General features: G+C 44.2%; 1 protein-coding gene across 5 annotated transcripts in view; it reads left to right on the top strand.

The window, feature by feature from the left end:
• Positions 1–17549, top strand: part of CCDC9B (coiled-coil domain containing 9B) — a 138668-nt gene that overhangs the window by 48293 nt on the left and 72826 nt on the right. For 4 of the 5 annotated variants that reach the window (XM_073566734.1, XM_073566736.1, XM_073566735.1 and 1 more), the window contains 3 exons: positions 1539–1649; positions 2187–2291; positions 6943–7056. In XM_073566734.1, the coding sequence (XP_073422835.1) occupies positions 1539–1649; positions 2187–2291; positions 6943–7056 (330 nt within the window). The remainder of the gene's footprint in view (positions 1–1538; positions 1650–2186; positions 2292–6942; positions 7057–17549) is intronic. The other variant, XM_073566737.1, reaches the window with a different exon arrangement.

The following is a 17549-nucleotide window of genomic DNA, read 5'->3' as shown; positions in this document are numbered from 1 at the left end:
TGATCTAGACTGTATGCTTCTGTTTATACATCCTAGAATTGCATTTGCCTTTTTTGCTGCTGCATCACACTGTTGACTCATATTCAGTCTGTGATCTATTAATATACCCAGTCTTTTTCACATGTGCTGTTGCTTAGCCCTATTCCTCCCATTTTGTATATGCTTTTTTCATTTTTGTTGCCCAGATGTAGTACTTTGCATTTTTCCCTGTTAAAAACCATTCTGTTAGTTGCTGCCCACTGCTCCAGTTTATTTATATCTTTTTGAATCCTCTTTCTCTCTTCTCTAGTATTAGCTATCCCTCCTAGCTTTGTGTCATCAGCAAATTTAATCAGTTTACCCTCAATTCCTTCATCTAAATCGTTGATAAAGATGTTGAACAATACAGGGCCCAGAACAGAACCCTGTGGTACCCCACTTGAGACATTCTTCCAACTGGATGTGCAGCCATTTACGACCACTCTTTGGGTCTGATCACTAAGCCAGTTATGAATCCACCTAACAGTTGCCTTGTCTATTCCATACTTAGCCATTTTTTCAAAAAGGATTATGTGAGATACTTTGTCAAATGCTTTGCTGAAGTCAAGATATACTATATCTACAGCATTTCCCTGATCCTCCCAATCAGTGATTCTGTCATAGAAGGAAATTAAGTTAGTCTGACATGACTTATTCGTTACAAACCCATGCTGACTCTGTTTAATCACTTCATTCTTGTCCAGGTACTTACATACATGTTGTTTAATAATTTGCTCAAAGATCTTTCCTGGTATAGAAGTCAGACTCACCGACCTATAGTTGCCTGGGTCCATCTTCTTCCCCTTTTTGAAAATAGGAACATTTGCTCTTCCCCAGTCTTCTGGGACTTTTCCTGTTCTCCAAAAATTTTCAAAGATTATGGAGAGGGGTTCAAAAATTTCTTCTGCTATCTCCTTCAGAACTCTGGGGTGTAATTCATCTGGATCTGGAGACTTGAATTAATTTAGGTTAGCTAAGAGTTTCCTCACTAACTTTCTGTTTATAGATATCCTGGATTCTTCTATTCCCTTAATAGGACAGTGAAGAACCGTTGATGTTACATTTCCTTTCTGAGAGCAAACAGATGCAAAAAAGGAATTTAAAAGTTCAGCCTTCTCAACATCCTGTCTTACCATTTCATCATTTTCATCCTGTAAAAATCCTATAGCATCTTTGACTTTTCTTTTACTTTTGACATATCCCCAAAATCCTTTATTATTGCTTTTAACATCTCTTGCAAGCCTCAATTCATTGACATGCCATGGACTTCCTTAGCCCCCACCCTGTGCCCCATCCATCGTTCCTACAGTCCCCATCCATTATCCCCACAGTCCCTACTCTGTACTGTACATGTGCTTTGGCAAAACTAATGTTTATTTGGTCCCGCCAATAAAGCATCTTTGTATAAACCATCAATATCACAATACTGAATGGCCCCTTTAATTCTATATGTGTGATGCAATTGTGCAGTGCATTTATTTTTTTACTCTATGTACATCAAAATTATATATTTTTTACAGCTTTTGCCATGTGAAGGAGAAGTCAGGGAAAAGGAGCAGAAAGATGCTGAGCTGGACAAAAAGATCAAAGCCTTAAAGAAAAAGAATGAAGCCCTTGTGCAAAGACATCGGGTAGGTAAAACACTGCAGAATAAACTCCATGAACACATATGGGTTTCATTAGAAACACTTGCAAAGTTTCTTCGATTTAAACAATTGCTGGTAATTAGCAGGACGTTGTCCCTATTTAGGTTCGGTATGTTAATGGCCGCTGTCTTTCACGTATACTCAGGGGTTATATGCCTGGCAGTGGGCGCAGTCAGGATGGATGCCTAGGCATCTGTTTTACCAAAGAGACCTATTTAAAAATTATATATATACTCGTAACATAAATGTGTAAATGTATGGAGGTAGACTTTCCTTAAAGGGGTTTTCCACTTTTCATCTTTCTGCTTTACCCGAAATACTACGTTGCCTTTTTCAGTTCTGCTTTATCCTTGGCTTGGCTTCTTTGATTCATGTTAGGCTTATTTACTGTATAAAGGTCTTTATTTCTGTAGGTCGTGACCAGTCTAGCCATGTTAGAATTGGAGCATTATATGGTAGTGGTAAATGAATATATGCTAAGTATTTATTTAACTGAAAAAGCAAAATATTTACTTGCCACAGGAAATAGAGGAGGATCGGATACGTGCGGAAAAAGACGGCATGGCACTCACATCTCGCAAACCTAAGCAAGACAGCCTCACCATTACAATCACAAAGACCCCCAACGTAAGGCACACACGTCTTTATGAATATAGCACATCTATCATTTATTGGCATGGCGGCAGACTTACCATGTGCTACACAGTGCGGCTTTCAGACAAGACAGATTGTCAAACTGCTAGGAGGAAAGAAAAGAAATTCATTCCATTGTCATGGGTTGCAGCACATGGTAAAGGGGGAATTTCATCACATTCTCTGCTTAAGACCCCACCACGAAGAGCCCAGGCAGAGACAGGGCTCTGACTGAGAGATGTCTGCCAGACATGTTAGAGTGTTTTCACAAGTCCCTGATATTTCCGGTACTGGAAAAACCAGCACTGGATATACGTGTGTTTAATACCTGTGATGTATGTGTGGCGTGTGCTGCATCAGTACCACATATACCGGCGCCTGGGAATCAGTGGTACTATTCGCACTGTTCCCGGTGCCGGGTGCTGTAGACAGCTCACCTCTTTCTCCCCTGCTTGGTCAGCGATCAGTGCTAGTAGGGGAAAATGTTGAGAGTTGTATTTAACTGATAACAGCGAAAGCAGGTTGCTGCTGATGGGAATATTCATCAGCCGCTGCCTGCACTATAAATAAATTAATAAAAAAAAAAAAATGACATGTGGTTCCCCTGTATTTCAAATACAGGACTTTACACTTGCTGTGTGTTTATTTACCATATAACTATAGGATTAGTAATGGATAGGTGTCTTGTAGACATCTCTCCATTACTAACCCGTGGACTTGATGTCACCAGACAATACAAAGATGACATCAACCCAACAAATGCGAACCCCACTTGCCACCACTACAGGGCAAGTGAGAAGAGCCGGGCAAAGTGCCAGAATTGGTGCATCTAATAGATGTGCCTTTTCTGGGCAGCTGCGGGCTGCTATTTTTAGGCTGGGGAAGTCAATATCCACGGCCTCTTACCAGCCTGAGAATACCAGTCCCCAGCTGTCTGCTTTAGCAAGGCTGGTTGTCAAAAATGGGGGAGACCCCACACCGTTTTTTATATTAGTTATTTAGATAATTAAAAAATAAAGCGTGAGGACCCCTCTATTCTTGATAACGAACCTTCCTGAATCTAACAGCTGAGGGTTGCAGCCCCCCAGCTGTCATTTTTGCCTGGATATCAAAAAAAGGGGAAGCCAACACATGAAAAAGAGACATGTTACGACAAAATAAGGATCACCAAAACAGATACAGTATGTCTAAAATGTCATACTTTATTAGAGTGTACAAACAAACCAAAAACACATAAAAAACATCTAAAAACAATGTTTGCAAGAAAGTCATGTTCACACTGACAAATAATCATATTATCAGGTATAATAATGCACAATGCCCAAATGTGCAATATATGCAGATAAACCAATAGATAGAGGGAGTCCTGAGCTAATTAGATGTAGACCAATACTAAATAAAAAATACATATAATGGGTATGGGTTTGAGGTGCCGGTCTAATTAGATGCCGGCCTAATTAGATGTAGACCAATACTAAATAAAAAATACATATAATGGGTATGGGTTTGAGGTGCCGGCCTAATTCATCCTGTGACATATATTTCATGTGATGTATCAAAGGATCTATGCAGAATGAAAAAAAGCCTCTAATCAGCCTATACAATGTAATGAAGAGCTAATAGCACCAAATAATACTGCTAGAAACACATGACCATATAGAATGCTCATACCCAGATGGAATGCTCATAGCTCACGACCTGATAAATCATATATAGTGTCAGAGAGCCGGAAATGAAGACCCGACGCGTGTCGCCACTGCCGTGGTTTCCTCAGGAGTCAGTAGCATGCTTTTTTTCATTCTGCATAGATCCTTTGATACATAACATGAAATATATGTCTCCATATATTGCAGATTTGGGCATTGTGCATTATTATATCTGATAATATGATTATTTTGTCAGTAGGGCCCTTTGTGTGAGCATGACTTTTGTTTCTTGTGAACATTGTTTTTAGATGATTTTAATGTGTGTTTTTGGTTTGTTTGTACACTCTAATAAAGTATGATATTTTAGACATACTGTATCTGTTTTGGTGATCCCTATTTTGTCGTGACATGTCTCTTTTTCACGTGTTGGCTTCATATATTTGACATGTTTGTAGGTTGATCACCTATGTGTGTATTAGATTCTAATATTGGTGGTGCCTTCCATTTGTTTCCAATTTTCAAAAATACAGGTGAACCCACACCGTTTTTGTATAAAATGTATTTATTTAGAGCGCAGGTGACGGCTGATGAATACTCTCAATAACCCTTGCCTGTTCTCAATGTCAGCAGCTGAATACAACTCTCATCATTCTCCCATGCTCGCGCTGATTGCATACAGAGTAGGGGACAGTGATGAGAGCTGTTTTCAGCACCCGGCGCTGGGGAACAGTGCTACCAGTACTGCTGCTTCCCAGGCACCGGTATGTGTCACGCTGATGGCATACAAATGTCATCCGTATGCACGTGTGCGGGACATTTTGTGGCCCATGCTGCTGTAAATAATGGACATGTCAGCGTATTTTGCCCACGAACACACGGTCCATGGAAACACACTGACAGTGACAATGTCTCCGGTACGTATGAAAACTGTCACATGTCCCGGCCGTGTAAAAGACACCTTACGCTTAGGAAACTTCCCACAGCTGACTTCTCCAAGGACTAAAAACTTTGCATTTGTCCCCAACCACAGTAGTAATAAACCCCCCCACCCTTGTGAGCTCACAGCCTGCTGGTGACACCTTGCTGATAGCTCACCCCTACAATGCTCTAGGTGACACTATAATGCATTTCACCAGATTCATTGTCACTCCCTTTGTAGTCTCCAGGCCACCGAAACTTCCATAATGGCATGCCTGTCGAGATGCAAATTCTGCCTGGTGGGTCCTGCAAACAGACTGCAAAAGGAGTTGAGTTTAGCAGAGCAACTGACAAAAAGGTGCCTGTTTTTGGGTATACATGGCAGTAGGGTTACATGTCTAGAATTAGCAATATTTTTTTCAAATATTCTGATCTGTTTTAAAAAGAAAATGTTGAAAGTTTCACATTGGCCACTGGGGCTTTATTAGACTCTAACTTCCCGTTGTTTCAGGAAACAAAATATGTACATAGCCACAGTGAACACACCCTGACCCTATCAAAGAATCTAATGAGTGTGTGCAAAGGTCATTGTAAAGGGAAAGAGAGCTGTTACATTGCTTACTTTGACTGGTGGATCCTGTGTTATCTTATCAGCTGTGTATAGAGGTGTTATAAGTCATTGTAACCTTGCCTCTTCTGATAACAAGGCTGCTGAAAACTCTTCTTAAAAGAAAAATAGCCTCATTGGCCAATGTGAAACTGACAAGAATTCCACGTTTTCTTTTTAACACAGATATAAAAGAATCCTAAAACATAGACAATACTTAAGAAATAAAAACACATTAAATACAAAAACATTATTAAAACATAGGTCATTTTGTCATGACTCCTTTAGGGGAAAATATAACACGATGTAAACTTGAATTCTCCCATGGTTAGTCCATTTATGCTAATGTGTTATTTGTGCTAGTATGGTGAAAAAATACAAAATGAAAAAATTGGGCTAAATCTGCATTTATGACATACAGAATATCACAAAAGTGAGTACACCCCTCACATTTTTTAAGGGGTGTGAAGCTCTAGTGAACTCCATGTCCAAGAGAGCTGAGACAGTGTTTGAAAATAATGGTGGCCACACAAAATATTGACACTTTTGGCATAATTCAGCCATTTTCACATAGGGGTGTACTCACTTTTGTTGCCAGTGGTTTAGATACTAATGGCTGTGTGTTGAGTTATTCACACTGTTATACTATCAGGAGCGGTTCAGCAGCACCGCCACCTCAAGTTACAAGGACGCAGAAAAAGTGCACGTGGAGGACTCTTACCTGCAGCCGCGAGAGTCCGGCATCTGACGTGGGTATAAGCAGGTCAGCTTAAGGACCTGTGGGAGGTGGTGCAACGCTGAAGAGCTGGGTGCGCACAGGACCTGTGAGCATGTGACCGCACGTCAGGAAGAGGGGAGAGATTACCACTGTACCCCTGCAGCGCCGACAGTAACACTGATAATACCGTGGCACAGGGGAGAAAACGATAGACAAGTCAGGCAGGCAAAGCGGTCATACACAGGGCGGGCAGCGAGGTACAGGAGGGATAATCACAGAGAGGTCAATACGTAGCCAGAAGTCATACACAGAACAGGCGGCAAGGTACAGGAGGGATAATCACAGAGAGGTCAATACGTAGCCAGGGGTCATACACAGAATGGGCGGCAAGGTACAGAGTCAGAATACAAGAGACGTTAACCGTGACGGGACCGGGTCAAGCACCAAGCAAGCATACAGAGGCAGGCATGAAGCACAGACAGAACAGGGTCAGGCACACTAGATTAGGAGTATAAACGACAGGGGACGGCTCCTCCATGAGGCTATAAGAACCCTCCTCAGGTCCATAGAGAGGCTTCCCATTTTAACCTCTGCACCGCCTAACCTGAAGCTTCAGTAAACCATGACATATACAAGGTGTACACTGACTACTTTACATTGTATCAAAGTGTCGGATCTTCAGTGTTGTCCCATGAAAAGATAGAATAAATATGAGGGGTGTACTCACTTTTGTGATACACTGTATTTGTGTTACAGGGGAAAAGAATTGTAAGAAAAGGTCGGAGGAGTTCAAACAGCGCTGAACAGAAATTCACTTTACTCATGGGGAATGAGATGAAGCTGTCGGTTTCTATGGACAGTAACGTAGAGGTCAGTGGTAACGATTAGAGGCAGCGGTGATGAGGATAAAGCGGGTGTAGCGCCAGTATTACATTATTTCCTCCTTTCACTGCTGTGATGGACATTATTGTGAAGACCATACAAGACCTTGGCTGCCCTTACCCCATTCTGATGTGGCAAGTTCCACTTCTTATAATCTGGTATAATCTACTTTCATGAAGTAAATAAATTATTGTTTACAGGGAAATAAAACTAAATTTCCAGTGCGTGGAACCAAACTGCAGTACCAAATCTAACCAATTGACATGAGAGCGCTATTTTTAGAGAAAAGATTTCATTTTCTTTTATGCTATACAGCCCTTTAAAAAGCCATTCCCAGCATATACTTTTGAGGCATATCCTATATCCATAAATACGGTATATTGTAGATGGGACCTGTGACGTGCCCGAGGGGCCGTGGGATACTCAGCACCGAGCCTGTTAACTTCAATGGGAAAAGTCACAGTGGCAGTGACCTGGTCCGTGGCCTCAGGCGGTCATGTCAAAGGGGTAGAATTGAATGGAGATAAAGTTGATGTAGTGATTTGTGACGCCAGTTGGAGTGTTCGACTGTAGTATAGCCGGCACTGCAGATGATGCCTAGGGGAGTAGATGGTGTTGGCAGTGAAGATGTTAAACCCTCTCCAACCAGGGCTAACCATCAGAGAATGTGATGAAAGTTGAAGGCATGGAGTAATCAAGCAGGAGACAAGGAAAGTCACTTTATCATTTACTGTAGTTTAGGTGCAGTTCAGAGGAGATATAACAACTCTCACCAGGTTACAGTCTGCTCTTCAGAATGGGAGTTATCCTTTCTCTCTGCTGCTGTGAATCAGTGTAAGCTTCCTGCTAGTCTAATCCCTTCTGGGACCAAGGCTTCCCAGAGTCTAAAACTTCCGATATAGCCACTACTCACTGTGTATTTCTCCTTCAGCAACTTGCAGCATGGATCCTGTATGTGAGCAGCTCAAGTTCCCACTTGCACTATCCTTCACTGATCCTAGGTTGTTGCATTCTTTCCGGGGAGAAAACACGATGCTGTTGGTTGTATAATCCCACACAGTCTCTCAGCTTACCACCCTGCTCTGGAAGCATGGATGGTCTAGGGGCTGACACCCTGATGCTTCTTAGTTCTCACTCTTGGAATGAGCACATGTCTAATCATGGCTTCCAAGAGTTCTTCCTCCTTCTTCACTCAAACAACAACTCACGACTCCTCCCCCTCCCAGTTAGGGTGTGTCTGCAAAGCTCTAAGCTTCAGACAAGTGAAGGAGTGAGGCAAATTGTGTGTGTGTTGTGGTCTTTAGCATAATTCCCATTGCTCACAGAACAGTACATATTTAACCCTTTTGTGGCGATAAAGATGCAGGGTGCCACATTCCCCCTAGTTAAAAGTAGCACGTCCTTGGGCTACACAAGGAGCATAAGCATATAACAAATGACATAACAGTTGACCTGAGTATAAGTAAACAGTCCCAGTAACTGAGTTGGGTCATGGATTACAGCCCAAAACCACTTCTGATTGTTTGGATCGTCTGTTATGATTGGGTCACCGAGGAGGAAAGCATGACCAAGCTAAGCCACAGAAAACCAGAGAGGTTGGCAACTAAGTGGATTGCAGACCCCTGATCCTATCCACACAACTAGCAGTAGCCGTGGAGCATACTTACGATGATCCTAGACGCCTCGACACAGCCAGAGAACTAAATAAGCCTAAAGCAAGAAAGGGGAAATCTAAAATGCCCCAGAGCAGACCCCAAAGGAATAGATAGCCCCCAAACATATATAGTCGGTGAGACAAGATGAAAACACAAACGCAGGTAGGAAAATATACTGAGAAAATGATGGGGCCCACAATAACTAGACCGGACAGGAAAGGATAGACTCTGTCTGCAATCACGCAAAAAATCCTGCAAAAAAGCCAAACACGTATGATAGAAAAATACTGAGGTCACTAGACTTTGCCCATTATATCAGCACTCTGGCATATTCTGAAAGCAGAGCAAAAAGAGGCCAATCTAATAAGGGACAAAAACAAACTGGCACAAGCAGTAACATAAGGCTGGAAATTCAGCACAGACCCAGCCGGAGCTGGCTGACCACACAAAACTGAAATAGACAAAACCAGATCAAATGTGAACAATAGCAAAAGAACACTTAGCTGAGCATGCAGGGACTGAGCTGGAAACTAAGACCTCAGGAGGCAGGAAAAAAATCACCAGCAGGGTTAGAGGGAGTCGGCTGTCTTAAATCCAGTCAGAAACTCCAAATCTCCAGTCATCCTCCTCATTATCAGGTGGCAGGCCTCTGTTAATTAGATCAGCTCCATTACCTCCAGCAACCACCAGAGGGAGCCCGAGAAGAGAACTCACGACCCCTCTGTCAATACAACCAGCTCCACTACCATCACTAGTAACCAGAGGTAGGCCAGAAAGCGAATTCACAACAATCGTCCCTGAGTGCAGCTGTAGCGCACACAGACCATAATAGAAAATTCACTGCACTGGCTGTTTTAGATGGCTTCCTGCCAAGGCACGATAAACAGTTTTTCTTCTCAAGTTTAAGAATCTTTACATGAGTTCTTGTAGTGGAAAAAGGCATAGTAACTACTGAAATCTCACATTAGTCCATATGGGCACAAATTCTTTAACATTTTTAGTAACGCTACCCAAGGCAAAGTTCAATGTAAGTACAACTCAAAACTTATTAATCTTAGAATATTTTACAAATCAGTTCTATAAATCATTTCTATAGCGAGAAGGGGTTTGACCCTGTGTGCTACGCTGAGATCTGCGCAAGATAGGAATACTAGATGACTTCTTATGATTCTTTGAACCTACCATGGGTACAACAGCTTCATTGCTGACTGTGGGCAAGTTTTCTGGTTCTTCCTCATGCACAGTATTAGTGGTTGGCATTAGCGACTCATTGCTTCCAGAACAATTTGGTGTCTCTGGTAAAGACCTTTGTGGGAACACCATCACTGGAACTACCACTGCGTTTTTAACTTGTAGCCAAGAATTAGGGAATTCACCTAGAACAGTGCGAATCTTGGTATCAGTCTTTTCTTTTAGCTGAGAGTCTTCCTTAGTCTCAACTCTTTCACGCAATTGTGCTGGACATACTTTCAGCTTGTCTCCTGATACGGTAGTTCACGTTTTTCGGTCGTCTTTGGAGATGGTACACACTTTGCTTTTATAGCTAGATGGTTGAATAGTGTAAGGCTGAGCCTCTCATTGGTCATCTAACTTGTTGTTTCTTCTCTTTTTCTTCAGCACTTGTTCACCTATTGATAAGGGGGTTGCCACATCATGTCTATTAAAGTTCCTTTCCTGCTTTTGTCTAGCTTGAGCAAGACTTTCTTCTATACATTGCTGAACTTTTTGATACTGCAGTTGTCTTTCTGTATTCCAATCAGTGTCCAATTGGCTGGATATGGTTTCAGGAGTTAGGATTCCCATTTCTAGGTCGATGGGGAGTTTACCTGGACATGCAAGCATCAAGTAAGCTGGGGCATATCCTGTTGCGCTGGTTGGGATATGGTTGTACATTTCAATCAAATCAGGTAATTTCTCAGGCCATTGGTTCCTTTCTTCCAGTGGTAGGATCTGCAATAAATTGATCACCAGATGATTCAGTTTTTTGCAAAGACCATTGCCTTGTGGATGGTATGGTGTAGTTCTGGTCTTTTTACATCCATAGAGGGAGCAAAATTCTTGGAAGACTTCTGCTTTGAAGGCTGGACCTCTGTCTGTCAGCACTTGATCTGGGTAGCCATGGGGTCTGCAGAAATATTCCTGGAACGCCTTTGCAACTGTTCTTGCTGTTTGGTTTTTCACCGGAACGACCACTAGGAAGCGGGAATAGTGATCCACTATTGTTAAGGCATAGGTATACCCTGATCGGCTTGGGGTTAGTTGCACGTGGTCTAAGGCCACCAGTTCCAAAGGTTGTTTAGTGATGATGGGCTTCAAGGGGGCCCATTGATTGGCAGAGTTCTTTCTTCTGAGATTACATGGGCCACATTCCCTACACCACTGTTCAATGGACCGTCTCATACCTGTCCAGAAGAAGCGGTCGCAGATGACTACTTCCAGCTTTTTCCAACCAAAGTGTCCTGCTTGATTGTGGTAAGCTTCTAAGACCTTGGGTACGTCCTTTTTGGGGACCACGATCTGCCATACCAGTTCATGTGTACGTGGGTTAATAGCTCTTCGGATCAACTTGCCTTCATAAAGGAACAGCTTATTTCTCTCTTTCCACAACTGTTGGACTTCCGCATGCGCATCAGGAGCTGGAGACGAATCCGCTTCTCCAAGGAGTTCTTTGACATACATATAGTCGGGTCACTGCTCTGCGTCTCTGCCCAACTATAGTGAGGTAGTGGATTAAGGAAAACTTCGTGAACGGCAAGATTTCTCCCTGTCACGTGGTTAGAGTCTTGGGAGGCACCGTGGCTGTGGAATGCTGGTATCTCTATTTCTTCCAGGTCTTCTAGATCTTCCTGCTGGAACAGGAGCATTCGGTATATGCGACAAGGCATCGGCATTGGCGTTTTTAGTACCAGCTCGTTATTTAATGACTAACTCATAATTGGACAACCGAGACATCCATCTTTGTTCCAAGGCGCCAAGCCTGGCGGTCTCCAGATGGGTTAACGGATTGTTGTCCGTATAGATGGTAAATTTAGATTAGGCCAAGTTGTGCTTGAACCTCTCGGTCACTGCCCTAACGATAGCCAAGAATTCTAGCTTGAAGGAGCTATAGTTGGTAAGGTTCCTCTCAGTAGGAAGAAGCTTCCGACTGGCATAAGCAATGACTTTCTCCTTACCCTGCTGCACTTGAGATGCACTTGTCTAGCTTGAGCAAGACTTTCTTCTACACATTGCTGAACTTTTTGATACTGCAGTTGCCTTTCTGTATTCCAATCAGTGTCCAATTGGCTGGATATGGTTTTAGGAGTAAGGACTCCGATTTCTAGGTCGAAGGGGAGTTTACCTGGATGTGCACGCATCGGTGTGCAGGATAAACGGCTGATCATAGTCTGGATACGCTAAGAGCTCTTCTTCAGTAAGTGCTTGCTTAAGGCTGTTGAATGACTCATCCAACCTAGCATTCCACTCAATCAGGGCACTCTTGCCTCTGGCCTTTTTTGATTGGCCAACTAGGAGATCTTGAGGAGGGGCTGCCAATTTAGTAGTCTTTGATAACGCGTCTGTAGTACCCCACTAGGCCTAGGATTTGCCTAATCTCTTGGATGTTGGTGGGTACTTGCCAGTCTCTTATGACAGTCACTTTGTCTGGGTCGGGTGCTACTCCTTCTGAACTCACGACATGGCCTAAATACTGCACTTTGGGCTTTAGGAGATGACACTTGGATGGTTTTACCTTTAAGCCGAAGTTGGACAATGCCTCCAAGACCTCTGCCAGGTGTTGCAGATGTTCCTCATAGGTCCTGGAATATACAATCACATCATCCAAGTACAATAGCACAGTCTCAAAGTTCATGTGGCCCAGGCAGCATTCCATAATTCTCTGAAAGGTTCCAGGAGCACTGCTCAATCCAAATGGCATGTACCGTATATACTCGAGTATAAGCCGATCCGAGTATAAGCTGACCCCCCTAATATTGCCACAAAAGACTGAGAAAACTTATTGACTCGAGTATAAGACTAGGGTGGAAAATGCAGCAGCTACTGGTAAATTTCAAAAATAAAAATGGATACCAATAAAAGTAAAATTAATTGAGACATCAGTAGGATAAATGTTTTTGAATAGCCATATTGAATCAGGAGCCCCATATACAGTAATTCTCCATACCATTCATGATGGGCCCCATAAGATGCTCCATACAAAATACACCTCATATAATGCTGCACAAAGGTTAATAATGGCCCCATAAGATGCTCCCTAGAATAATATGCCCCATATGCTGCTCCATAAAGGTTATGGCCCCATAAGATGCTCCATAGATTATGCCCCATATGCTGCCCCATAAGATGGTCCATAGAATATGCTGCCCCATAAGATGCTACATAGATTATGCCCCCATATGCTGCCCCAATAAGATGCTCCATAGATTATGCCCCCATATGCTGCCCCAATAAGATGCTTCATAGATTATGCCCCCATATGCTGCTCCCATATGCTGCTCCATGGATTATGCCACCATATGCTGCTCCATGGATTATTGCCCCCATATGCTGCCCCCATAAGATGCTCCATAGATTATGCCCCCATATGCTGCTCCATGGATTATGCCCCCATATGCTGCTCCCATAAGATGCTTCATAGATTATGCCCCCATAAGATGCTCCATAGATTATGCCCCCATAAGGCTACTTTCACATTTCAGTTTTTCTGCATCAGGCGCGATGCGGCGAAATGTGTAAAAACCGGATCCGGCGCCTGTTGCCACTGGGTCTGGTTTTTTCCCATAGAGTTTCATTATTGCCGCATTGCGCCGGATGCCTATGCAGCACGTCTGGTTTTTGCCGGATCCGGTCAAAATTACTGGTCCGGCGTCTGAAAAAAATGTTGCATGCAACGTTTTTTCCAAACACCGAACCGGTTTTTTGCACTGCGCATGCCCGGAAGACCTTCTCTGCCAGGAATATATCCGGCAGAAAGAAGGATTTAGTGTCAGCGCTTGCGTCAGGATCCGGTAGTCCGGTTTTTCATCGCATCGTGCAGGAAAAAAAAACCTGAAATGTGAAAGTAGCCTAAGATGCTCCATGGATTATGCCCCCATATTCTGCTCCATATATTATGCCCCTGTATGCTGCCCCTATAAGATGCTCCATACATTATACCCTCATATGCTGCTCCCATATGCTGCTCCATAGATTATGCCCCCATAAGATGCTCCATAGATTATGCCCCCATATTCTGCTCCATATATTATGCCCCCATATGCTGCCCCCATAAGATGCTCCATACATTATACTCCCATATGCTGCTCCATAGATTATGCCCCCATATGCTGCTCCATATGCTGCCCCCACAAGATGCTCCATATATCATGCCCCATATGTTGTCCCCATATGCTGCTCCTCATATCATGCCCCCATATGCTGCTCCATATATCATGCCCCATATGCTGCCCCCATAAGATGCTCCATACATTATGCCCCCATATGCTGCTCCATGGATTATGCCCCCATATGCTGCCCCCATAAGATGCTCCATATATCATGCCCCCATATGTTGTCCCCATATGCTGCTCCAAATATCATGCCCCCATATGCTGCCCCCATACGCTGCCACTGCTGCTGCAAATAAAAATTAAAAAATTACATACTCACCTCTCCGTTGCTGGGTGCCAGGTGCCAGAGTCGCTGTTGCCTCAGGACCCGGCACATGAGACATTCACCTGTCATGCGTCCATCGCAGCTCGCCGGCCGCCGCTGTCTGCCATGTCATCTGTCAGTGACGTTCAGGCTGCAGAGGGCAGGGCGTGCACTAACCACGTCACCGCACCCTCTGCTGTCTGAATGTCACTGACAACTGACAAGAGGACACATCAGACAGCAGCAAGCACCGATGGAGCGGAGACAGGTGAATATAGCTTATACTTACCCCGTCCTGGCTGGGTCTCTGCAGTCCCGTTCTCCCATGGTCTCCCTTCCTGCCTTCAGCAGTCACGTGGTACCGCTCATTAAACTCATAAATATGCGCATATTCATGATTTTAATGAGCGGTACCATGTGACCGCTGAAGGAAGGAAGGGAGACCGTGGAGAAGCGGGGGGCTGCAGACACTGAGCCAGAACGGGGTAATTATGATCTGTGACACTCCTGCTCCCCCTCCCCTGCCAACTCCCAGGTATATGACTCGAATATAAGCCGAGAGGGGGATTTTCAGCCCAAAAAAATGGGCATGCTGTTCTTTGTACGGGGCCGACTCAGCTATGTCTTTCAAAATGGTGACGACCTCCCTTAAATAGTTTTCAATCACATTTGTGCCTAATGTTATGATAGGTTGACACTCTGCTCTGTCCGCCTCTACCACCACGAGACCTTGAGCTTTGAGCTCCACCTTCCTCACTTTAATGACAACCTCTTTGTACACCATCTGTGTCAGAGGTTAACCATTACTTGCTCTTAATGACAAGTCACCCTATCAGGAAGTTGGGTGAAATAAGCATCTGTCCAATATCTCTGGTACAGTGTGTGAGGCATTGTGGTTACCTGCGATCCAGTGTCCATGAGGGTGGTGAAGGGGATACCATCAACTACCATGGGTATAAGTGGACGTCCTCCAACATACCTGTTCCTCCAGTTAGTTAGACCAGATTGTCTTACTCCTGGGGGGTGGTCCTTGCCCCCAGGGGTCGCCCATTTAAAGGACATTCCCTTTCCATATGATCAACCTTGTTGCACCGTCTGCAGATGGGTCTTCCAGAAGAATCAAATCGGTCTGTTGTTCTCCTGCCGGTGCGAGTCAGTCGTCGCTGATGTTGCGGCATCCTCTTTGGCCGTCGCCATTTGAGATCATCCGGGCTGGATGCTAGTTGGATCCTCTCTGTGGGGAAATAAGTCTGGAGAGGCTGAACAGTTTTACATAAAGCAGCCATATTTTTAGTCAGTTCCTGTACTTGCAGCTGTAAATCTGCAACAGAATCATCAATTGGAATCTGCACATGCTGTACTGCAGGCACCTGGGGCGAGGATACTGCCCCCTGGTGGTATGTAACTGCTGGATGTTTAACTGGCTCTGTGCAGACATAGGTAGATTCTCTTAAGATATGGATGGCTCTGTCTTTAAACTGAGCATAGTCCATGTCAGGGTTCTGCAATGACATCATGCGCAGTTGTGCCTTACTGGAATCAGACACAAGACCTTCAATAAACTGTTCTTTCAGCATTTTGTTCTCATCTCTTACACAGTGTGGATCAATTTGTTTAATGGCCTGCAGCGCCTCCTGCAGGTTAAGGGCATAGTCTCTAATAGTGTCCTGTGATTTCTGTCTGCAGCTGAAAAATCGCATCTTTATTTCTGAAGCAGTACGGGTGTCAAAAGTATCCTTTAATTTAGCAAAAATGTCTTACAGTCTTTCTATCAGTCGCTGGCCAAGATTTAAATTCTCTCTGAGCAGCGCCACTGAACTGACTTGTAAGGCTGTGTGCACACGCTGCGGATTATATGCGGATTCATCCGCGCGGATTTTGTAAAATCCGCAGGTGAAACCGCAGGTCAAAAGACCTGCGGTTTTACCTGCGGATTGCTCTGCGGTTTTGCCCTGCGGTTTTTCATCTCCTCAATGGAGGAGATGGCAAACCGCAGGAGAATCCGCAGAAAGAATTGACATGTCAATTCTTTCTGCGGATTGAAAACCGCAGATAATCCGCGCGGAAAATTCCGCACCGTCTGCACTGCGGTTTTTGATTCCCATAGGGAATCATGGTACTGTACACCGCAGCAAAAACTGCTGCGGGTCCGCAGCGGCCAAAACCGCTGCGGAAACGCAGCAAAATCCGCAGCGTGTGCACACAGCCTAAGCATACTGACTTTCTTCACCTCTGACATAGGGTAAATTTCAAACATGCTGCACAGCTTCCCTTTAAAGTCACTTAAGGTGTGTGATTCTCCATTGTACTGTGGCAGCCATGTCGCACCAGGTATCTAAGGCATGGTGAGAGGCAATATGGGAGCTGCAGCTGCTGCACCTGGAGCGTTGCCGGGATTAGACATTTTCCCCACCTAGTTAACTGTTGCAGGGGTGCGACTCACCACTTCAGTTGCTGCAGGTCGTTGATCCTGTAGGACGTTAGGCACGCACGGTAATCCTGTCCGAATCCTGTTCATGATGCCAAAAATGACACGCCCGAGGGGCCGTGGGATACTCGGCATAGAGCCCGTTAACTTCAATGGGAAATGTCACAGTGGCAGTGACCTGGTCCGTGGCCTCAGGCGGTCATGTAAAAGGGGTAGAATTGAATGGGGATAAAGTTAATGTAGTGATTCATGACGCCAGTTGGAGTGTTCGACTGTAGTATAGCCAGCATTGCAGATGATCCCTGGGGGAGTAGATGGTGTGGGCAGTGCAGATGTTAAACCCTCTACAACTAGGGCTAACCCCCAGAGAATGTGATGAAAGTAGAAGGCACGGAGTAATCAGGCAGGAGACAAGGAAAGTCACTTTAACATTTACTGTAGTTCAGGTGCAGTTCAAAGGAGATATTACAACTCTCACCAGGTTACAGTCTGCTCTGCAGAATGGGAGTTATCCTTTCTCTTTGCTGTGACTCAGTGTAAGCTTCCTGCTAGTCTAATCCCTTCTGGGACCAAGGCTTCCCAGAGTCTAAAACTTCCGATATAGCCACTACTCACTGTGTATTTCTCCTTCAGCAACTTGCAGCATGGATCCTGTATGTGAGCAGCTCAAGTTCCCACTTGCACTATCCTTCACTGATCCTAGGTAGCTGCAGTCTTTCCGGGGAGAAAACACGATGCTGTTGGTTGTATAATCCCACACAGTCTCT

Source organism: Dendrobates tinctorius, unplaced genomic scaffold, assembly GCF_039654945.1.
Source record: "Dendrobates tinctorius isolate UK_male_01 unplaced genomic scaffold, ASM3965494v1 ptg000019l, whole genome shotgun sequence".
Lineage (NCBI taxonomy): Eukaryota > Metazoa > Chordata > Amphibia > Anura > Dendrobatidae > Dendrobates > Dendrobates tinctorius.
Note: the sequence above shows the minus strand (reverse complement) of the source record. Positions and strands in the feature narration are given on the sequence as shown.